A 24250-nucleotide genomic window follows, 5' to 3' on the forward strand; every position below is an offset into this window, starting at 1 on the left:
CAGTTCATCATTGCCATCACCAATGAAATACATTTGTAGGAATTTATGCTGACCATCTGGGAACGGAAGCAGGGAGCCGGCTTTATGATAAACTTGTCCTTTCACTTTGAAAGTTGGCATGAATTGAACTGTTACGATTTCTGCGCTGAACAACATCATTGGAAGCATTAGTTCTATTTCTGATGTTAGATAGGAAATGCTTTGATTTGGCGATATATCCGGCAAGCAAAGTTTTTAATGGCTCTGGCAGTTCTCCAAGTTGAGGCACTTTAATTTTTCCAGCGCCACTACACATTCCTTTCGTTTCTCCATTAAATTTCAGAGCCTTACAATAAGGTTACACTTTAGTCATAGTGCAGATAGAACATGCCGGCTCAAACTATAATCATCAGCTGAGTTGTACCGGAATAGAAGGGGACTGTAATCCTGTGATTGCTGAGCATAGAGTTGTGTTTGACACTGATCTGCTGTTTCTCGTTGACGTCTTTCAGCCACTCTCAGCCTGTCGCGTTTATTCTGTTGAGAACGAATCAGATCTGAAGCTACAGAATGTGATTGACATGCTCCCAACTGTGCATCCTCAAGTCTGACTGCACGTTAATGGATTGTAAATCGGAAACATTGAAATGGAATCGTAAAATATTTAGTATAGCGTGTGTTGCTCATATGTCCAACAGATGGCACTGTTTTACAAAAAAGCATGTTTTTACCTGTTAGAGGTGTGACATCTATATCTATATAATAGTAGGTATATAAAAAAGAGCGCATATTCAAATGCACCGATGTGTCAAAATTTCAAAGCAATCAGTGAAGAACTTCTGGAGATTTAAGATTTTGAAAAAACACGATGTGTCAAAATTTTAAAGCAATCAGTGAAGAACTTCTGGAGATTTAAGATTTTGAAAAAACGAACATTTACATTTTTATTTATATAAGATACAGAGTAACATGTATTATTACCCTAGTTCCTTCTAACATAAAACAGTTTATGTAAGTGTAACTATTATCTGCCCTTTGGAAGCCCAATGAGGGAGGAAGGGAGGACACTAGGAAAAGATGGAGGAATACAGGAGAAATGCGGCCTCTAGACGGTTCATCAGCAGTAAAATTTATTCACCAGGGGCACACAGAGGAAAAGGTGACTCTCTCAGAGAGTGGAGATAGAAAGGCATGTGGTTGGGGAGGATAAGACTGAAAGACTAAGGGATGGGGCTGTGGGTTGCGTGGAAGGGAAGCTGAAATAACCAAAGGTCAGGGCAGCTCATATGGCCACACTGTTTTCCACCAGGCTGGGTTTCAGGTACTCGTAAGGCAGGTCCAGATTTGCATTCCGGATCTCAATTTCTTTATCCAGGGCAGCCAGCTCCTTCCTGAACTTGTTCAGCACAGCTTTAGGCTCAGGGCCCCCAAAATACTCCTCCTCATGCTGGCCCAGAGCCACCTGGCATGGGGAGAAAAGGGCAGTTGATCGCTTTATGACCCCTGGTTTGGAGTGCCCATCTCCCCACAGCTGCCCCCTTCCTCAGGGACCAGAGCACCTGGCTCTCACCATAACAGGCTGGCTTCTGCCCAGTTGCCAAATGATGGACATCTGTAGAGAAGCCTGATGAAAGTTGGGCAGTGTTGCCATGACCGTCTCCAGTGTCGCATCCTTGGTGGTCGGTGGGGGCAGTCGCATTGTACTAGGTGTGTTAGGGACCCAAGAATACCAATCCAGCTAAGGAAGGACAGATATCTAAAATCAGGGCCCTGGCCGGTTGGCTCAGCGGTAGAGCGTCGGCCTAGCGTACAGAGGACCCGGGTTCGATTCCCGGCCAGGGCACACAGGAGAAGCGCCCATTTGCTTCTCCACCCCTCCGCCACGCTTTCCTCTCTGTCTCTCTCTTCCCCTCCCGCAGCCAAGGCTCCATTGGAGCAAAGATGGCCCGGGCGCTGGGGATGGCTCTGTGGACTCTGCCTCAGGCGCTAGAATGGCTCTGGTCGCAACATGGCGAGGCCCAGGATGGGCAGAGCATCGCACCCTGGTGGGCAGAGCGTCGCCCCATGGTGGGCGTGCCGGGTGGATCCCGGTCGGGCGCATGCGGGAGTCTGTCTGACTGTCTCTCCCTGTTTCCAGCTTCAGAAAAATGAAAAAAAATTAAAAAATACAATAAAATAAAAAAAATAAAATCAGTATCTGCTAAGCACAAAAACTTTAGCCGCCTGCACACAGCCCCCTCCTCCAGTCCAGGTGCAAATGTCCACTGCCCTCCTACAGTAAGTACCTGGCCTATGTGGACAGAGGAGTGCTGGCCAGTGCAGGTGAAGATGCACATGGTGACAAAGTGGCAGAGCTGGTCCCGGGACTGTAAGGAGATGGGAAACCCTGCAAGCGGTAAGGAAGGTTAGAAGCTGTGAAGACAGGAACAGAAGCAGAGTTCAGAGAGCAGGGAGAGCAAGAGGGGAGAGAGGGGTGCAAGGAATCTCAGGAACTGATGTGAGTTGCAGTGGGGAAATGGGGAGATCCCCTGGGAGGGCCTCTCTCAGTGGGGTACTGGTACGGGTCATACTGGCTCACAAGAGTCAGTTACGTTAAATGTTCAGGTATTAGGCAAGCTGATTGACATCACAACTTTAGCTACGGTGGAAATATTTGCACCATGGAAATGACCAAATGCTAAAAACCAGGGCTTCTTTATTCCCCCAGAGAGCCAGTTGTTGAACATTTATAAGTAGCCACTGGTCCCACTGCATCTGGGACCTAGAGAGGTTCTTATTGCATAGGAATTGAAGAAGGCCTTTGGGCATTTAAATAGGGGTTGGACATGCTTCTGGAAGGTTTAAGAGAAATAAGGAGGATTTTGGGGATGTTCCAAGGAGGAATCTCTCACATTGGTGGTCTCAGGGCAGGGGCTCAACTCACCTTGGTCCTGAGCCCCTTGCAGCCCAATTTCAGTGATCTCTCGACACCAGGACTGCAGTTCAAGATCCTCTTTCACTGCCTCGTCCATCTTATAGTGAAGACTCACAATTCCCTCCACATAGCTGCCGGCCAATGGGTTGGGCAAAGAGAGCAGAATGTGGCAGGGAGCCTCCAGACCCTGGGCTCCTTGCTCACAGGGCCAGGCCAGGCCCCCAGGCCCCAACACAGACCTTCTGTTCTCCTGGGCCTCTTCCTGCCCACCCACCCACACCAGCCTTGTCTTCTTCTTGCCTCACCAATAGATGACTTCCCAAAGCCGCAGGGCATCGTGGGCATAGAAGGAAGACTTGACTCCCAGGAGCCCCCGGTCAGCCAAGTCCTCAGGAGGACAGAATGATCTATAGGTTAAATTGGCTCCAGCTCGCCTAAGGAGCTCCACATGGCCTCCCCCACCAGAGCTCACCAGCTGAAAAGCAAGGATGGGCAGGGTCAGGCAAATCCACCTGCCCAAGGCCAGAGCTGGAGGAAACATGAGCTCCAGAATCCCCCTCCTGTCTACATACCTGGTCAAAAACGCCCATGTCAGAGACCAGCCCAGTCCTGGCCCGCACGTTAATTTCCATGGTGTATCGCAGGTGTGGGATTAATAGCTGGAAGGAGAGAGCCAGAGACTGCAAAGTCAGAGGAGAGCAGTGACAAGTCCCTGTAGGAAACAGGAGTTGAAGAGCAGGAAAGGTTCCCGGTCTTCAGGAAAAGCAGAGACATGAAGTTCAGTGGTCCCTCGACAGCAAGAGTGCTCTATTCATTTGCAACTCATTCCACAAACCATTGATTAATTGCTGTACAATATTGTAAAAAGAAAAAAATCATTCTCCTTTTCTTTTCATATAAGACTGTCCAAGTTCTAGCTCAGTTTTCTCAACCTTTTTTTTTATCATCACTCTTCTAAAGAGCCTTTTCAGATATATTTTCCTCTTCTCCCCCCCACTGAATTTTTTTAAGGAATTTTCCAAAGACTTTATTTGAGCCAAACTGATGATAGTTGTTGGGAAGCAAGATCTCAAATGCTTCACCCCATGAAATTTTAATGTTACAGATATACTATATCAGTTATGTTCTGTATGCATATGTTTGATTCCTACATAAAAATTGTAAGTTTTTGTTGTTGTTGTTGTTGTTTTTACAGGGACAGAGAGAGAGTCAGAGAGAGGGATAGATAGGGATAGACAGACAGGAATGGAGAGAGATGAGAAGCATCAATTATCAGTTTTTCATTGCAACACCTTAGTTGTTCATTGATTGCTTTCTCATATGTGCCTTAACTGGGGGCCTCAGCAGACCGAGTAACTCCTTGCTGGAGCCAGCGACCTTGGGTCCAAGCTGGTGAGCTTTTTGCTCAAGTCAGATGAGCCCGCGCTCAAGCTGAGGATCTCGGGGTATTGAACCTGGGTCCTTCCGCATCTCAGTCCGACACTCTATCCACTGCGTCACCGCCTGGTCAGGCAAAAGTGTAAGGTTTTTTTGCATCCCAGAACTTTTCCATGGTCCTGGTCCCATTTTGCTTCCACTGACGATACATGCTGTTACCTGCCTACCTTGAGAACTTCATCTCCTACCCTCTCCATTTTGACCATGGCACTCACCTTCTTTCTTTTTCATCTTAAGTGAGAGGAGGGTAGATAGAGAGACAGACTCCTGCACATGCCCCAACTGAGATCCACCTGGCAAACCCCATTTAGAGCTGATGCTCAAATCAACTAAGCTATCCTCAGCGCCTGAGGTCGACGCTCAGACCAATCGAGTGACTGGCTGTAGGAGAGGAAGAGGGAAGGAAGGGGGAGAGAAGCAGATAGTCACCTCTCCTGTGCGCCCTGACCAGGAATCAAACCTGGGCTGTCCATATGCTGGGCCGACGTTCTATCCACTGAGCTAGACAGCCAGGGCCTGCACTCACCTTCTCTCTGTTCTTCAGACATGCCATGCTTGTTCCTGCCTTGAGACCTCCGCACTGTTCTAAGCATTCCCTCCGCCTAGAATAGTGTGCGCCTTGATCATCTCATGGCTGGCGCCTCATAGTCTCGATCTCTATGTCATGTCATTAAGGGAGTCTTTCCTGACTACCCAATCTGAACTTGATATCGCATCACTCTGCTTTGATTCTATGCATTGTACTTGTCACAGCTAATATGTTATAATGCAATCTTTATTGCCTGTGAGTCCTAAAGGGAATTACTTAGCACAGACATCCAGAATGATTCTTGCCCCACTACAAGCACCCAAGAATAAAAGGTAATGGGTGAATACTGCATTCAAATTGTCTGTTTGGAAAAAAAATGGCTACTGTTCTTGACCTGAGCACATCTAACTGGCCTATGTGTTATTATTTTAGAACCCTTCAAAACTGGTTGGAAAAAATCTGTTATTTGCGTGGTCCCCTTTTGGCAGGGTCGAGAACCTATGGATCACGAGCCAGATGTGGCTCTTTTGATGGCTGCATCTGGCTCGTGGACAAATCTTTAATAAAAAATAATAATAATAACGTTAAAAATATAAAATATTCTCATGTATTACAGTCCATTTATTTCCTACCACTCATGTTCATGGTTGCAGGTGACTGGAGCCACTCACAGCTCTCCTCCAGGACAACACCAAAATTTACTGGATAATGCATAACGTACACAGGTTGTTGTGTGGCTTTCATGGAATTATATTTTAAGATATGTGGCGTTCATGGCTGGCTGAGCCAAAAAGGTTCCCGACCCCTGCCGTTTGGGAAGGAATCCCAGTCTTTTGTGGGTACTATTTATAAGTAATACATTTATCTATCTGTGCATTATACATAAAGAGAGTAAGACTTCTTACCTCCCACCACACCCACGGCCCACCTTGCCAATGAGTCATTTTCCCCTACTTGGGAGGTGATGTCGCCCTGTTGAAAATGCAGAACAAACCTTGCTCGCTCCCTTGCTCACTTGTCTTTCATTGGTTGGCTTTCCCCACACCCTGAAAGTCCACAGAGGTAGTGCCTCCAGAGGAAGGACTGTGCCTGAGGCCAAAGGGCAGGCAGAAGAGAAGGGGACAGGGCATTACCTTGAAGATAGGATGTATCGATGGAAGGCATCTCATGGTGGCCACAGCAATAACCTCAGCCATTAAATGTCCCCTCAGAAGATGAGAATTCAGCTCATGAACCTGGAAGTCAGAGCTGCGGACCCAACATTTGGCCAAGAGCCAGACCATCGGGGGATCCGTGGGCAGGAAAAGTGGTGGTGTGGGGGATCCCGTGCATGGCAATTGGAGCTAGAGCAAGGATAAGAGTGGGGAAGAGAGAGATGAGTGTCGGGTGCCCAGCAGATTCCCCATCCGTTGCATATTTAACCCCTCCCTTCTTCCTCAGATTTGCTTAGCTTTCTCCATCTGACTGCTGCTTCTCCCCAACAGCTACTATTCCATCTCCGCCCTTTCCTACCTCTCAGAGCATTAACATGCTACGAGCTGCTCTACCCCAGGCCTTCTGCACAAACTCTTCTTCCATTGCTTTGCTGGCCTCCACCTTCCCTTTCAGTCCCCTCAGGGTGAACAAGATTCAAACCCTCTGCTTCCTTTATCCCGTGCTCTTTTTCAGAAACTTCAGCTTCTCTCGGGTCTTCCAATATCATCCCTACTTAGCTGACTAAGTCTCCAGTTCTCAGCTACTGGTCACTAGCTAGCTGTAACAATTTGAATGTCTCCCCATACCTCATGATTGGCCTGACAAAAGGCCACCCAAGCATATTTTTCTCTTTATTTCCACAGGTGCCTTGCGTGATGCTTCCTTTTCTCTCTCCTTGAATCCAGGCCAGTTTAATTTTCCTCTGCATGCCCATCCTCCTTCCTGTGCACCCCCACAACTATTCCCCACATCGGAGCCCATCACCCCCATCTTGGACAATTGCTGGAGCATGTCACCCTAATCTTTGTATCTAGCATTTCCCTTCTCTGGTCCATCCTATACAAAATCACCCATAGAATGTGCCAAAAGAATGTTTCACAACAGCCTACACCAGCTACCTCTGTTCATACTCCTTGATTTGGTGTCCACTGCCAGCTACAGTCTGGGCCCTTTCACCTCACACTATTCCCCACCACTCCAGCCCAACTGTCTACTGGTAAGCTGACTTCTCACACTCATCACACCTCGGTTTTCTGCCCAACCCACCTCCCCCTGGGGGCAGGTCCTGCCCCTCCCCCAAGGCTCTAGCCCACCTCATCTCCTCTGACTCCTCCCAGACTGTCTCCATCCTCAGGTACTTCCTCAGCACTGGAGCACATATAGATTTTCCCAACTGTCTCTCCAGCTAGACTGCAACTTCCCATCTCTGCCTATTTCCTCCTTCAGTGCCACCTCATGCTCAGCACAAGGGAATCCTCAGTGAATTTGGGGAAGGGGCTGAAATGACAGGGCCAGCCACAGGGGAGAAGAAATTCTAGGTCCTCTCACCTGGATGACCATGGGCAAGAGTTGCCCATCCGGCTGCAGTTTCAGCATGACCAGGGGGGCTGCCAGGTGCTGCTGGCTACACAGGATGACATTAGCCTTGATCCCATCCAGCAGGGAGAAGTCAGCTTCAAACAGCGTACCTCCCTGGATGGGGGTAGAGGGCAAGTGCTATCAGCATAAGCCATCTTCTTCTCATCCAGATTACCCAAAGGAAAAAGAAAAAGAAGGAAACTAACTTGTCTGCATCATCTACTTTGTACCAGGTAATGAATCACATGCCGATTGCCTCACATAATTCTTACACGCACTTGAATTAGCCCCAGTTTTATAAAAGAGGACACAGGTGATAAAAGAGAAAAGGTATCTTACCTGAAGTCAAACAGCTTATAAACAGCAGAGCCAGGGTTCAAATCCAAGTCTATCTTATCTTATAATCTGACTTTTTTCTTTCAATTGATCCGTGTTGACTCCTGGTTAACAACCCCACCCGATCTGAGTCTCTTACTCCACACTCTCCCAAATCCCTAGCTCCAAGGCCCAGTTATTTTTTCATTTTAATTCTCTCTATCACCCATCACAACCTCTTCTTCCACACTATGCACTTCTCATTGGAGAAGTATGTACACCTCTCCAGGACCACTCAAGATTTCCCCTGTAGAATTCTCTCTGGCCATCCACCAGCAAGCTGGGCTCACAGTGGACCCCAAAGCAGCACATACAGTAACCACACTCTTATTTCACTGTGTGGTCTCCTTTGGGCTATTATGTCTATACCTGGAGCTCCTTCTCCAGCTGGGCCTGCAGCTCCTCCATCCCTGGAGGAAACACTAGGCGGGCAGGAAGTTGACTGGAGCGCCTTAGCAACATTGGGTTGGCACCATTGAGAAACTGGTACCCGAAAAAGGTATCCTCCTGCCAGGATTCCCGCACCTTCTCTGGGAATGTGGAGCAAGTTGTGAGAATTGATGTCCTGGTTCTTCCAACCCCCACCAAACCATCCCCTCTTGACTCCAGCCTACCAGAAGAACCCAGACCTCAGGTCTCCCCGCACTGGTCCCAGTGGAATCTGGGGGTCAGGATCTCAGAGAAAAACTGGGGGAGGGATACTGACCAGCCAGCTTGCTTTGGCCACACCAGAAAATTCTGCTGAAGTCATCCAGTTCCTTCCAGCAAGTCAGAATATTTAAAGAGTCTTTGACAGCTAGCTCAGCCAGCCTTCAGGGAAGGATAGACAAAATGTTTGAGAGTTATTCTCAGAATCACACATTACACCATAGGCATCCACCTTGGACCAGTCTAGCCCCTTGGCTTCCACTGGACCAGGGTACCTCTCATTCATCCAGTGCCCCTTGTTCTCACCCCTTGGCCAGTGAAGCCTCAAAGTCAATCCTTTTGTCCTCTAGAAATCTCTCATCTATCGGGAGGTCGCTTATACTGGCTGCGGCCACATTCAGGATTAACCCTTCCTTCCAGGTACCCCACCTGTGGTGCAGAAATGATATCAGGCATTGATGTGAGGAGGGGCCAGAGCTCCCTGTGAGGTCAGGAGGATTCACCGGGCAGGGGGCAGGCTAACTGGTATAGCTTCCTTCTCTCTTCCAGCTCCTCTTCCCTGTGTTTCTTGAACAGGCCTTGAAGGTCATCTACCAATGTGCAGCCTAGAAGTGGAAGGAGGACGTGGACAATAAGGCTTCTCCTGAGAGCCTCTCCCCTGTCCCTGCCAGGGGTGCCTTCTCAGCCCACCTCGGGAGCAGTAGAGGGCCTGACACTTCAGCACCATGCCCTCCCCAGCCTCCATTCTGCTGTATGCCATCTGCAGCAACCTGCCTCTTCCACAGGCTGAAAAGACCGGCCCTCCGGTTCCTGCCCCTTCACCATTTCCAGTCTTCTCCTCTCCTCCCACCCCCAGCTTCTCTTGGGCCCCAGAAGCCTCCTCGCAGCCCACCCTGCACTCACCAGTGCCCTCAGCCAGGCTCAGAACGCCATCACCCTTCACCCAGCGGTAACACGGGAACCTGAACTCGTCCCCACTGGCCCCGGGGCCCTGCACAGAGACCCAGTTGCAGAACCAGGCTTCATCGTGAAGGAGGTGCCGCTTGCGCATTTTCACGAACAGCAGAGGCCCCAGGTACTCCAACACGTCCACTTTGAATTCCGTCTCCTACAGAGGACAGAAGAGACTCACCATCCAGGGTGATGCCTGGAAGGAGGACTGGGACTGATTCCCAGCTCCCCCGGGGCCCCCCTGCTGGGCCTCTGGGAAAGCGGCGCAAAAGGAACTCAAAAGAGAAAAGACAGGCACGGACCAGATGTCCCCTGGACCCCATTCTGGGTCGTCAAGTTCAGCCCAGGGTGAGGCAGAGGAGGGAGGATGCACTCCTTCCTGCTCTTTTCCCTTTCTGTAGTCTTTGATGTGCCAAGCGCTGAGCTGGGTGCTGGGCACCCACACAGGTGCGCGGGGAGGTTCACTGTGGACCAGGCAGTTACGCCGTGGGACCCTGGCGACCCCAATGCCACCTCCAAGGTTTAGCGCGGTAGAGGCTCTCACCTACCTGGGGGCTGGCTTCCCCGTGAACATTCTGTCTAAGCGGAGACCTCTAGATGCTAACGGTTTAGCCAGAAAAAGTGCGAGGAGGGAAAAGGTTGGGGACGTGAGTGCCAGGGAGAGGAAGTGAGAGAGCGGAGGCTGATCGAGGGCGGCAGAGGCGTGGGGCGCACAGAGTATGTGGGACATGAGTGTGACTAGATCGTGAAAAGTCTCGAAGGTTAGGCCACGGCTTTGGATTTGGTCCTGAGGACAAGCGGAAGCCATTCAAATGTTTTAAGCGAGATGGGGGGGGGGGGTTGCGGGAAGAGGCTGAAGGTGACGTAGGTTCAAGGAGACGCTGTGGGGAGGGGGGGAGCGGACATCCAGACACGGAGGCCGGAGGCGTCCAGGAGATAGAATTGACATCCCTTGATTTCGTGGTTAGACTGGGGCGAACAGAGTGGGAGGCGTGAGTGACAACCGGGGAGGCAAGAGGAGAGGTGTGAGAGAGGTGAGGAGCCCCCCTTGGGGCATGTTCCTTTAGGCATCCGTGGGGCAGACATCTGGATCTGGGGGTCTTGGAGAGCGCTTGACGAACGGTGGAAATTTGGGGATGGGGATGAAGGGAGAAAAAAGTGACAGAAGCCAACCCCCTCCCCGCTTCGGTTCCTCCATCCCCCCCTGCCCCGTGATAAAGCCCGCAAGGTCGGAGGTTCAGCAACAGCAGAAGAGATTTGAAATAGCAGCTTTTAAGAGAGGAAAACAGGAGATGCACAGCCGCTTAAGGGTCCTTGAGCTTCAGTAAGAGAGCTCTGTGGGCGTGCAGGAGCATCCTCTTCGTCCCAAGGAAGCCGGGTGGCCCGAACTTTTATTGAGCGCTTGCTACGTGCCACGTCCCGCCCTAAGTGCTCCGCCCAGCGGTCTCTGAGTGCTCTCAGCGCGGGGGCGAGTCTCTTCCCCGGTATTTGACGGCCTCCGGCCCGGTGCGCATCCCACCGCCCGGCTCCAGCCCCCTCACCTTGCCCCGCGACGGCCACAAGCGCGTCCCGAGAGCAGCTTCCCCGTGCTGGCCGACCAGCCACAGCTGCACCGGGTTGTTGGAGCCCGCATAGAGGGAGGACCCAGTGGACACGCGGACGCGGTAGACACCCATGTTGTCCAAAGACGTTTCGTACCTTCTGAGGGGGAAGAAGAGTGGACATGCCAAATAACTGGACCCAAGACCCCGCCCCTCGGGAGCCTTGCAGGAGTAGGGGTGTGGCTGGCAGGTCTCCAACCAACCCGGCCTGGCCACATGCTCTGGGCAGCCCAGAATTCAGCCCCAGCCCAGAGGGTGGGGCCCTAGAGGGGGTACCGGGTGCAGATCATTATTTTTGTGGGGGGAGGATGGAATGGGGAAGCAGAATAGGATTTGGGAGAAAACATGCGGGAAGAAGGAACTGACACCTAGCCCAGGGGCAGGTGGTGTGTGTAGCCTGGAAGCCCCCTCCATCTAAACACACACACACACACACACACACACACACACACACACACACACACACACTTGCTAGCCTCACAGTCACAGGCTGGTTCACGCTTTTCAACAGTCATGCTTAATGTTGTAGGGGTGGATGAGGAGGCAAGGAGGCCTGATCTGCAGCAGCATTTGAATAAGATACATTTGTGCCACCAAATTAATTTGACCAGATGTGAACCCTTGCAGCTATTCCCGGTGCAAGGCTCTGGGGCTCATGCCTTTCCAGCTTCCAAGCCTTGCCTCTCTGCTGCCTGCAGGGTGAAAATCCAAACATTTTGTCCCTCAGAGCTCTTGCTGACCTTGCTTGCCCTCCTCCCACTTCATTCCACTGCACCCCACCCCACCTCTGCTCTCTCCACTTTGGGCTGGAGCCCTGTGTTTCCCAGAACCCACTTTATTGTTTGCCTGCAGTCCTTACTCCTGAAACTTTTTATTCACCTTTTAAACTCTGGTGAGACTTCAATTTTTGAAAGAAGTCTTCCCTGGCCATTCGACCCCTCCCTCTGCCCTCACCAGAGCTAATCAGCTTTCCTCTCTACTGCTTTCACTATGTGCATACTTCTATTGTTGCACACTTAATAGTAGAGTAACTTGTTTGTATGTCCATATCCCCCACCAAGGGGAGCCCCTCCCAAGCCAGGAACACATCCCAGTACAAATTACTCAATTTTGTTTCCCCTGAATTTAGCACAGTAGCAGGTTTGTGGGTGTCAATGTTTGCTCAAACATACTAAACTACAAGTTTAATGAAAGAGAAGTGCTTCCCTTGAGGAAACGAAGACAAAGAACTTTCCATGTAAATAATAAGAGAATAGCAAAACAAGCTCCGGTACCCTCATGGTATAGATTAATATTATTCTGGTGAAACCAATGAATTTGGTGGAAAATGTCTGTAATGCATACTTTCTTGTCTGCTTGACTTTTTGTTTTGTTTTGTTTGAGGAGGGTATGGGAAGTACATTCACTTGATCCAAAGTTCACAAAGTAGAAAGTGGTGTTCGCTAGTGTCTGGCTCCCTCTTTGCCTCAGGCGACTCAGTCCCTTCACCCCACCCCAGCTGTCCACATTCACAAGCAAGTACATGCCTATCCTTTCTGTCCTTTTCTGCACATAGTATAAACTTTACATACTGTTCTGCACCTTGTTTTTTCCACGTTACAACATAAATCAGGAGATCATTGTGCATCAGTACTTACAGAGCTTCCTTGTTCTTACGGTGGCTATTGTTTTGATATAGCATAATGTTCTCTGCCAGTTTTCTTACATGTGGACATTTAGTTTGTTTGCTATCTTTTGTAACTATAAAAGAAATGTTCTGGAAAAATGTTGCCTGGTGTAGATACCATTTTTCCTATGTCGGTATATCTGTAATACAAAATCCTAGAAACGCAAGATCTATTCTAGGTCAAAAGCATGTGTACCTTTGGCAGAAATTGCTTAGTTGCCCTTAATAGAAGTTGTACCGATGTATGCTCCCATCAGTGAGTTAATGGATGTATAAGAATGCCCATTCTCCCTCACTTTTGCCCAATAGTATATTAATAAATGCTTTTACATTAGCCAATCTGAAAGGTGAAAAATGGTACCCTAGTAGAATTTTAATTGCATCTCTCTTCTTATGAGTAAGGTTGAGCATCTTTTCATATTGTAGGAGCCATTTGTATTTCTTTTTCTGTGAACTAGCTGTTTCATGTTCTATTTGATTTTGGTCTTTTTCTTATTGATCTGTAAGAACTATTTATATATTAAGAAAGTGCCCTGGCTGGATAGCTCAGTTAGTTAGAGCATTGTCTCCAATGCAGAGGTTGCCAGTTTGATATCCAGTCAGGGTACATACAGGAACAGATCAATGTTGCCCCTACCTTCTCTCTTTCTGTCGCTCTCAAATCAATAAATAACAAAATTTTAGATCCTTTTTAAAAAGGGAAAAATATTAGCCCTGTTCAAGCTCTATCACTACAAAAAGAGCCCCATAGATATGACAGTTCTTTTTACCTACATCACTTCCTTAGAGCCAAGATTATGGTCTATAATAGTCTTCTCCACTAAAAGAAACCTGGGCTCCTTTGAAAGTAGCGGACTCTATGCTTTGGGGCAGGTAAAACTCGGTAAAAGCCTGGAAAGTGCTACTGTTGTTAAAACAGTAGGGTTGCTCTCAAGACAGTTGCTCTCGCCTGACCTGTGGTGTCGCAGTGGATAAAGCCTCGCTCGACCTGGAAATGCTGAGGTTGCCGGTTCAAAACCCTGGGCTTTCCCGGTCAAGGCACATATGGGAGTTGAAGCTTCCTGCTCCTCCCCCTTCTCTCTCTCTCTTTCTCTCTCTCTCTCTCTCTCTCTCTCTCCTCTAAAATGAATAAATAAATAAAAAATCATTTAAAAAAAAAAGACAGTTGCTCTCACAAACAGTTCTGATAGGGCAGAAGGTCCAATTCAAGGGACTCCCACTGATTTTGTTGCGACTTTTTGAAAAGCAAAGACTAAATAATAAATAGGGTTAATTGAAATAGATAAATGTATCAGTTAGTAACCAAAAAATCCATTGGTTAATGGATTGCGTTAACCAAAAAATCTGTTCAAAATGGCTCAAACAAGAGAAAGTTATTGTCTCAGAAAAGAAGAAGCCTGTCCCAGTAGAGCCCAAGCTCTATGTTGATCAGGCGTCCCTGATTCGACTTCCTCGTGCAGTGGGACACTCCTGCTTATCAGCAGGGCTGGCAGCCTGTTCAAGACTACTCTTGAGGCAGCTATGAGGATGCTACTGTTAAATGCCACTGGAGGAAAGACATGACCGACACACAAATTAGTTGCAATAATCACACAGGCAATTTATTACTCACAAATTCTTTTGGTGTGCCTGGGTACAGCTTAAGGGGGCCCCGTCGGCGTGCTCCTCTCGGCTGGCTTTGGTCAGAGCTCAGAGTGGTGTGGAGACAGTCCACATCAACATTGGAGTCTGGGCGACTACTGCTGCAGGGGGCCCCTCAGATTTAGTACCCTTTTGGCCAAGGCCTTTTAACAGGTGTCAATCTAGAGGATTATCACCTCAAACCACCTTTTTGGGAATTCCTCCCAGAAAACTACCTTTATGTCAATCTACTGAAATGTTTACATTAAACCACTTTTTAAGATGTTCTTATTTTCATTAATTTACAAAGTTAATGTAAATAACACCTAGCCACTTCTTATCTATGTATAACTTCACACACACATACTAACTGGGCTCTGCTTGAAAGTCAGAGTCTGTTTATCACATTACAGAGTTATGGCACCAAGTTACTTCTTATCTATGTATAACTTCACACACATACTAACTGGGCTCTGCTTGTAAGTCAGAGTCTGTGTATCACATTACAGAGTTATAGCACTAAGCCACTATATTAATTCCTATCCAATTGGCATAACTTTACTTAATTTTAATGATTATTTTAATATCCTTTTAATTACTTTTATATATCTTCCATATTTTAATATTTCTATATATTTAATTATTATAACCTTATATTACTACAACAAAGTCCATAGGATAGGTTGTCTCTAGGGTTGTTAGATCCATGGCTCAACAACTTCATTAAGAAGCCAGGGTTTGACTTGGCTGGTGGTGGCACAGTGAATAGAGTGTTGATCTGGAACACTGAAGTCCCAGGTTCAAATCCTCCGAGGTCTCTGCTTAGTAAGAGGTCACTAGCTTGGCTGGAGCCCCCCTTCCCCCACATCAAGACACATGTGAGAACAAATCAATGAACAAATAAAGTGATACAACAATGAGTTGATGCTTTTCTCTCTCTCTCCTTTTTTCTAAAAGAAGAAGAGGAAGCCAGGATTGTTTGTTTTGCTGTCTTTCCATCCTTCAATGAATTACCTTCTTAGCAAAATGCCTGCTACCACTCCAGAAATCCCACACAGACACAACATCCACTGAAGAAGGAAGGGCCATCCCTTCCTGAGCCACCCTTTGTAAGAGTAGGGGAAGCTTTCTCAGAAACCATCCAGCAGCTTCCCCTTATCTACTTGGCCAAAACTGGGCACCAAACCCAAATCCTTCAAACAGACAAAGGAAATGAAACCACCATATTCATCTTAACCTTGTCAGGATTTACCCCTGAATTACATGAGGAAGGGTGAAGTTTTACTGGAACAAAGATAGCTCCTTGGGAGATACAATAAGCTTCAGAGCCTCAAGTATGAATCAATCTGATGAGAATCCCAATTCTGAGATCCTAAGACAATATTCTTTGGGAGTGCAGGGGGATCTGACAAAATTCAGCAACACCAAGAAAACATCAAAAGAAGTATTTTAGCAACTTTAAAGAAGTCTATTCTACATGACCAGTTGTGACACCATGGATAAAGCACTGACCTGGAATGCTGAGGTCACTGGTTTGAAACCCAGGGCTTGCCTGGTCAAGGCACATATGAGAATCAACTACAGCAACTATAGCAACTACGAAGCAACTAGGAGTTGATGCTTCCTGCTCCTTCCCCACTTTCTCTCTCTCTCTCTCTCTCTCTCTCTCTCTCTCTCTCTCTTTCTCTCTCTCTCTCTCTCTCTTTCTCTCTCTCTCTCAAATCAATAAATAAAAATTTTAAAAAGAAAAGAAAGAAAATCTGTGGAAAGGTCCATGTAATAAGGAACTGAGCTCTCCTGCCAACAGCCAGTGAGGTACTGAAGCCTCCAGCCAACAGCCTCGTGAGGGAGCCATCTTGGAAACAGCCCCAGTCAAACTTTCAGATGATGCAGCCCCAGCTGACATATTGACTAAAACGTTATGAAAGACCTAAGTTAGAACCACCTGACTCTCAGAAACTGTGTGAGATAATAAATGTTTGTTGTTCTAAGCCACTGAGTTTAGAGAGAATAATAATGCAGCAATACATAGTAAATAATAAATAAGGTTGGCATATTTATTTTCTGAATCCCGGAACTCACAAGCTTGTGTAAAACTAAAACATTTGTGATGAACTGACCACTTACAAAACTAGTCCTCACGTATTCTTACCAACCTTGCTAATCTAATGGGCTGCAGAGTGAAACTTCAAGTTTTGAAAAAGAAAACTTCACAAACTCCATGAAATGCTATTAGAAAATGAATCAGGCCTGACCTGTGGTGGCACAGTGGAGAAAGCATTGACCTGGAATGCTGAGGTTGCTGGTTCAAGGCCCCAGGCTTGCCTGGTCAAGATATATATATACGGGAGTTGATGCTTTCTGCTCCTCCCTCCTTCCTTCTCTCTCTTTCTCTCTCTCTCTCTCTCTCTCTTTCTCCTCACTAAAATAAATAAAATAATTTTTTCAAAAATTTAAAAAGAGCCTGACCTGTGGTGGCGCAGTGGATAAAGCGTCGACCTGGAAATGCTGAGGTCGCCGGTTCGAAACCCTGGGTTTGCCTGGTCAAGGCACATATGGGATTTGATGCTTCCAGCTCCTCCCCCCTTCTCTCTCTCTCTCTGTCTCTCTCTCTCCTCTCTAAATGAATAAATAAAATAATAAAAAAAAAATTTAAAAAGAAAACCTATCAACCAGCAAGGCAATTGACAATGTTCATGTTGGAAGAAGAGCCATCCACCTGACCTAACTCAGACAGGGGCTAAGCAAGCTTTTGGGTTGACTGTCGATAGATAACACATTCTCTGCAATAAAAAAAATAGGCCTGGACAACCAGCAAAGCTTTTCTATGCTGATGATGTCCTCTGTCACTTACCTCTGTGTGGCCTCCTCTGTCCCCATGGGGCTCCTGTGAACTGACAACAGATGGTGCCCTCAAATTAAGGACAGAGAAAAAAAAATTAAGGACAGAGAGAGCCCTGGATGTTAACCCTATTCAGCTCTGTAGCTCCTCCCAGTCCTAATGCATCAGTCTTTTCCCAAGCCCCCATCATGCAAAGGAGCCATTCCTAATCCCTTTATGTCCAGACTTTGAAACTCAACAATCCAAAACTGAGGCTCAGCACTGTAGGCCCAGTGAAATCATGAAAGTACCAGGACAATAAAAACCGATATGTTAATGTTGTATTTCGTAAGTACACTGCTCACAAAAATTAGGGGATATTTCTAAATGAATATGAAGCTATAAAATATCCCCTAATTTTTGTAGGCAGTATATTATTCCATCAAAGTGGGGCTGAATCATGTAATTTAATGGGTTATAAACAGCACTCCTAACATCCATGGTTGAAAGGTGTGGAATATGGGGAGGGCAAAGAAATCGCTGAATGCTCCGTGTTGCATGACGTGGTTCCTCCAACTTCCATAAAAATTATGAAATGCTTGATGTGATGTGATTTTAGGTGAAGGAACTGAATTTTGCCTCTAAATTTGCTCAATGGCCAATCAGAGACATCATATTGGGAGCAGGGGTGAGAGGCAAGATGTGAGGCTATTAGTCTGAAGACTTCCACAGAAATTTGGGGGAAACTTTTGGATTTCTCTAGGCCATGAAAATCTGGGGAGAGGAGTAAGGACATTTCCCCTAGAGGTAAGGGTCATGTATGTCCCATACTGACCATTATGCTACATTTGAGGTCCCATCCAGGGTGGTTTGAAGTAAGGTGGTGTAGTGACTACATGTTAAGCCTGAGCAAGAAGTACACCCTCCCCACTACTGCTTAATTTTGGATAATTTATGCCAGGGTATTGATGCTACTCCCACAAAAACCTCTATGGTCCTAGGAAATCCACTTCAAGGACAACAGAAAGCTGTGTGACTGCATTGATATCAATCTTGTAGCCTTCAGGAAATAGATGCTCAATCTCAAACTGGATGTTTTAATGGTAAGCTATGTCTACTTTGTTATGTGAACTTAGACCTGCTGAGACTAAGACATTCTCTGGTGAAATAACTGGTGGCAAAAGACCTCAATATCTAGTGTTCTAGCCTCTAGACACCCCATTTCTTAAGAGAGTGGAGATTTTCAGGATGTGTATTTGATATGCTTGAACTTTATAAGACTATACACTCTGTTGCTTCTGTTGAATCAGGATTCCATTATCCAGTTGAAAGACAATGGGTGGTTTATAATTTTTTGGTGACTATAAATAAAACTACTATAAAGATTTTCACACAGGTTGCTGTATGAACATAAGTATTTATTTCTCTTGGGTAAATACCTAAGAGTTGGATCGCTGAATCATATGGAAAGTTTATGTTTAACTTTCTAAGAAACTGCCAGTTTTCCATAGTGCTTGTACCATTTTACATTCCCACCTGTGTGGAAATAAACAAAGATCACCCAAATGAGAACAAAGGCTATTTATTCAGAGTTGGCTACATAACAAAGGAGTCAGCCACCATCACTTGGCATTTTGAAGAGATTCAAAGATAGGCAGGGTAGTTGGAAAGCTGTACAGTGGACAAAAAGGAGGGCTTTGGGTATTTCCCTGATTGGAGGATCACCAATCTATGTGATTGGTTAGGGGGGCACTTTTGCCTTTCCCTCATAGGTCTTAAATTGAAGCAGAAGCAAAATTAAGGAAGTTGGCAGTTATTGCCCAAGTGCTGACTGTTGGGGCCAATTGCTGCAGAGGTTGTGGTTGTGGTTTGGCTTCCGTGGCTGCTTGCTCCAGAAGTTGTAGGTCAGAGAGAGAGGGGGAAAGACAGACAGACAGACAAGAAGGGAGAGAGATGAGAAGCATCAACTCATAGTTGCATCCTTGTAGTTGTTCATTGCTTGCTTCTCATATGTGCCTTGATCCAGGGGCTCAAGCCAAGGCAGTGACCCCTTGCTCAAGCCAGCGACCTTGGGCTTTTCATGCCAGCAACCCTTCTGGGCTCAAGCTGGAGAGCTTTAGGGATCTTGTGGATGATTCCCCAGCTCAAGCCCGTGACCCCGGTGCGGGACGTGGAACCACCAACCTCAGCATTCTGGGTTGACACTTTATCCACTGCTGGTCAGGCAAATGAAGCCCTTTTGAAATAGTTTATGGGAGACCCTTACAAATTTCTGTTTTAGAAACACTCCTCTTGAGATTTATAACATGAATCAAAAAAATCAAACAATATGTTCAACATTTAGGACAAACACTAACAACTTTGTTCAAGTTTTCTCATTGCAGGTCCTTCTACCCATCTGATGAGTCCTTACAACCAATCCAGCTGGGAAACTAAGTCTTACTAAAGATCTGGAAGAGTCAAGGTCCTGAACAGCATGTAGCCAAGCAGTGAACCCGTCCCCATGACATCCTGCTGACAACATCCTCTTCCCTAAAGTTCTTGGGAATCAAGCCTCCAATCTACCACACACAGAATTCTAAACAGCATAACTCAAAAAATGTAAAATAAAAATGTTTTTTAATGCCAGAATAAATTTAATTTTGTCATATTTATCTCATTTAATTACCATAAATCATGCTTGGACTTTTTTTTCTTTAATATTTGACTTAATTATTATAATGTATTTCTCAAAAATTTGTATATACTGCGCCTACAATTGTTTGAAGGATTCTAAATGCACCCTGACTTCAAAATTTTGAGAACCACTGGCCTAGATGATTCAGTAGGAAGTTCTTACACTGAATGTGCCAAAGGCTAGAAAGATGAATGGATAGGGCCCAAACACGCCAAAGCTACAAGATAATTGAATATAGAAAAGTTCCTCCCTTCTCTATCTCTGTAAGAACCCCAGACTTGCTGACTGAGTGGTGCTGTGGTGCAGTGGATAGAATGTCAACCTGAAACACTGAGAACCAAGGTTTGAAACTCCGAGATCATCAGCTTGAGCACGGCTAGTTCAGTTTGAGCACAGGGTCGTTGGCCTGAGCATGTAATCACAGGCATGACCCCATGGTCTCTAGATTCAGCCCAAGGTCGCTGGCTTAAGCAAGGGGTCACTGGCTCAGCTGGAGCGCCACAGTAAAGTCATGTATGAGAAAGTAATCACTGAACAATTGAAGTGCTGCAGCTACTAATTGATGCTTCTCATTACTCTCCCTTTCTGTTTCTCTCTCTCAGTCTCTCTGTCTCTTTCTCTCGCTTAAAAAAAAAATTGCGGATTTGAGCAGGGAAAGGAGATAAGATAGTCTTCAAAATGGGAGCTCACCATTTTTGCCTAATGAAGCAGTGATGCAGTGGATAGAGTTTCAACCTGGGATGCCGAGGACCCAGGTACAAAACCCCAAGGTCACCAGTTGAGCACAGGCTCATCCAGCTTGAGCACAGGCTCATCAGTTTGAGCACAGGATACCCAGCTTGAGTGTGGGATCATAGACATGACCCCATGGTTGCTGGTTTGAGCCCAAAGATCCCTGGCTTAGCAAGGGGTCGCTGGCTCAGCTGGAGCACCGCTTCCCCCGGTCAAGGCATATTTGAGAAAGCAATCAATGAACAACTAAGGTACCGCAATGAAGAATTGATGCTTCTCATCTCTCTGTCTCTCTCTCTAGCACTAAAATAGATAGATAGATAGATAGATAGATAGATAGATAGATAGATAGATAGATATTAGATAGGTAGGTAGATAGATAGATAGATAGATAGATAGATAGATAGATAGATATTAGATAGGTAGGTAGGTAGATAGATAGATAGATAGATAATAGGTAGGTAGGTAGGTAGGTAGGTAGGTAGGTAGATAGATAGATGATAGATAGGTAGGTAGATAGATAGATAGAGAGAGAGAGAGAGAGAGAGAGAGAGAGATAAAATGGGAGCCCACCATTCTCCCAAGGTCACAACATCTGAGTAAACCTCCATTTTGCACCAGCACTTGTGTCACGAGCTTGCTTTTGTTGTGGCATGCAGCCTCCTTGTTCAGTTACAGAGGGAGTTCTGTTTGTCATTTGTTCTTTCACTGATTTCTGTTCTTATCTTTATTATTTCCTTTCTTCTGCTAGCTTTTGGTCTGCTCTTCTATTTCTTTGTATTTTTCTGTGTGTGAGAGAGACAGAGAGAGGGATAGATAGGGACAGGCAGACAGGAAGGGAGACAGATGAAAAGCATTAATTCTTTGTTGTGGCACCTTAGTTGTTCATTGATTGCTTTCTCATATGAGCCTTGACCGGGGGGCTACAGCAGACCAAGTGACCCCTTGCTCAAGCCACTGTTCTTCCATTTTATTTTCAAAGATGAAGCTTATATTTTGACTTGAGAGCTTTTATCCTTTTGTGTGTGAGAGAGAGAGACAGAGAGAGACAGATAGGGACAGACAGACAGGAAGGGAGAGAGATGAGAATCATCAGTTCTTCATTGTTGTGGCACCTTAGTTGTTCATTGATTGCTTTCTCATATGTGCCTTGACCCGGGGTGCGATGCTCCAGCTGAGCCAGTGACCCCTTGCTCAAGCCAGCAACCTTGGGCTCAAGTTGGTGAACCTTGCTCAAATCAGATGATCCTGCACTCAAGCCGGCGACCTTGGGGTTTCAGACCTGAGTCCTCCATGTTCCAGTCCGACACTCTATCCACTGCACCACGCCTGGTCAGGCTATCCTTTCTAATATAAGTATTTAATGCTACAGCTTCCGTTTAGGCAGTGGTGGCCAAGAGTCAGCTTGCAGCTCTAGGTCACCACTCAGCAACTCAGGACTATCAATTATGTCTCTTTCCAATCTTGTGTTTAGAGATGTCAGCTTGATACCCGAAAATCAGTTGTGATGAGACACTACAGAAATCAGAAAATACTACAAATTATGGCTAGACCCTCTCCCCCACCAGAGAGCTTGTTTCTAAATAATTACTAGTTACCAGTGGCTCCAACACTGTTATAGCTGTCTCCCACAATTTTTGATATGTTGTATTTTCATTCTGTTTAAAATATTTAAAGTGACTTTTGTTGTTGCTGTTTTGTTTTGTTTGTAATTTAAGTGAGAGGAGGGGAGATAGAGAGACAAAAACCTGCATGCGCCCCAACTGGGATCCATCTTGTGATCCCCATCTGGAGCTGATGCTCTGACCATCTGGGGCCATGCTCACAACTGAGCTATTTTTAGCACCTGAGGTGGAGACTCCACAGACCCATCCTCAGCACCCAGGGTCAACTCACTCAAACCAATCCAGCCATGGCTGTGGGAGAAGAGAGAGAGAAGAGGGGGAGGGGAAGGGGATGAGAAGCATATGGTAGCTTCCCCTGGGTGCCCTGATCGGGATTCAAACCCGGGACTTCCACACACCAGAGCAACACTCTACCACTGAGCCAACCAGCCAGAGAAATGTGTTTTTTAATTTTTAAATATTTGAGGGAATTTTCAGATATCTTTTTATTGTTTATTTCTAGTTTAATTCCATATGGTCAGAGACATACTTTGAATGATTTTTTATTATTATTATTTTATTATTTTTGGCAAGAGAGAGAAACAGATAGACAGAATGGGAGAGAGATGAGAAGTATCAACACATAGTTGTGGCACTTTAGTTGTTCACTGATTGCTTCTCATATGTGTCTTAACCAGGGAACTCCAGCTGAGCCAGTGACCCTTTACTCAAGCCAGTGACCTTGGGACTGCGTCAGCCTTTGGGCAACCTTTAGGCTCAAGCCAGCAACCCCGCACTCAAGCTGATGAGCCCTCACTCAAGCCAGATGAGCCCGTGCTCAAGCTCACAACCTTGGGGTTACAAACCTGGGTCCTCAGCATCTCAGATTGATGCTCTATTCACTGTGCCGCCATCTGCTCGGGTTGATTTTTTTTTCTTTTTTTTAATTAAGTGAGAGCAGGGGAGACAAAGAGGTGACTTCTGCATGTGCCTGGACCCAGAACAACGCCATAAGCCCCCTGTGTGGTGATGCTCTGCCCATCTGGGGAGTTACTCCCTTGCTTGGTGTAATGCTGGTGGCCGAGGCCAGGCAGGTCCACATTGGATTTGGGCAGTGAGTAGATAAACTGTGGATCCAGAAAGCATAGGGCCATTCCATTTAATAAAGTCTCACAATGGCAGACAAGCACACAGGCAAGAGAAAACCTCTTCTCTGGCACATAAACAGCAAGAATGGCCCCTCACAGTGGCAGACAGGCAATCCGCCATCCCCAACCCTCCATCTCTCACCCATCCTGCAACAGGGTATGTGGTCTTGACCGTAACTGGAGTTGTGGTTGTAATACTCTCAGTGGCTAGGAGTATTACACAACTGCCAACTGTATCTCCACTAATGAGCAATGGACTTTTCGCCTTTCCACAATTGGGACTAAGACCAAATAGGTTGCCGTAACTGCTATGTCTGTTGCCACAAGCCCCATCCAAACCCCCCAGGGGTCACATGGACATCAAGCTCACAGGGCCTGGCAGGATCAAACACATTCAAGGCCTATGCCACCTTGACAGCTCTCTTAGCTGAGGCAAATGCACCTTGTGCCTGCTCAGTCAAATCCCAGCAAACCCTCTTCCGAATAAGGTGAGATAAGGGAAGCAGTAAATGAGCTAAATGGGGTATGAATGCTCACCAATACCTCAACAGACCTAGGAATTCCTATAACTGCTTTACCGTAGTGGGCACAGGGTATGCTTGGATCTTATCTATAACTGCACCAGGGGTAACCTTTGTCATACCTGAACAGACAACTTAACAGATAACCCAGGTCTTTGTAATTTGCCCTTATTGACCACCCAGCCACACACTTTCAAGTGAGATAGCAGGGTAGAAATTGCTTGCTCCAATTCTGGAAGAGGGTCACTAGTTAGCATAATGTCATCAATATAATGATACATGCGAACTGCCTCTGGCTGTTTCCATTTAGCCAGGTCAGCAGCCACCAGCCCATGACACAAGGTGGGGCTATGCAAAGAGCCCTGTGGTAATACTGTAAAGGTCCACTGCCACCCTTCCCACGTGAAGGCAAATTGGTCTTGACTCTCTGCAGCTATACCAATAGAGAAAAAGGAGTTAGCCAAATCTGCCGCC

The 24250-nt window shown here is 46.5% G+C and overlaps 1 protein-coding gene across 1 annotated transcript; it reads right to left on the reverse strand.

Annotated features, from left to right (window-relative positions):
• Positions 1 to 897: 897 nt before the first annotated feature.
• On the reverse strand, positions 898 to 14351 carry LOC136391550 (polyunsaturated fatty acid lipoxygenase ALOX15-like). The gene is made up of 15 exons (XM_066363283.1): positions 14266 to 14351; positions 10928 to 11087; positions 9339 to 9543; positions 8959 to 9040; positions 8742 to 8864; positions 8494 to 8597; positions 8157 to 8317; positions 7383 to 7526; positions 5993 to 6202; positions 3466 to 3552; positions 3199 to 3368; positions 2903 to 3024; positions 2265 to 2365; positions 1550 to 1717; positions 898 to 1441 (listed from the first exon to the last, which is right to left on the reverse strand). Exons 2-15 carry the CDS (start codon positions 11060 to 11062, stop codon positions 1262 to 1264), a joined length of 1992 nt encoding a protein of 663 aa, XP_066219380.1. The 5' UTR covers positions 11063 to 11087; positions 14266 to 14351; the 3' UTR covers positions 898 to 1261.
• Between the last annotated feature and the right edge of the window lie 9899 nt (positions 14352 to 24250).

Source organism: Saccopteryx leptura, chromosome 2 (assembly GCF_036850995.1).
Source record: "Saccopteryx leptura isolate mSacLep1 chromosome 2, mSacLep1_pri_phased_curated, whole genome shotgun sequence".
Lineage (NCBI taxonomy): Eukaryota > Metazoa > Chordata > Mammalia > Chiroptera > Emballonuridae > Saccopteryx > Saccopteryx leptura.

Excerpts from the sequence above, each read along its gene's own strand:
- LOC136391550 (XM_066363283.1), bottom strand. The coding sequence starts at position 11,062 with ATGGGTGTCTACCGCGTCCGCGTGTCCACTGGGTCCTCCCTCTATGCG. Across the intron at positions 8,598-8,741 it reads GAGGCTTCACTGGCCAAGGG|GCTGGCTGAGCTAGCTGTCA; the intron begins GTGAGAACAAGG and ends CCTTCCCTGAAG. Across the intron at positions 3,369-3,465 it reads ACATGGGCGTTTTTGACCAG|CTGGTGAGCTCTGGTGGGGG; the intron begins GTATGTAGACAG and ends CTTGCTTTTCAG.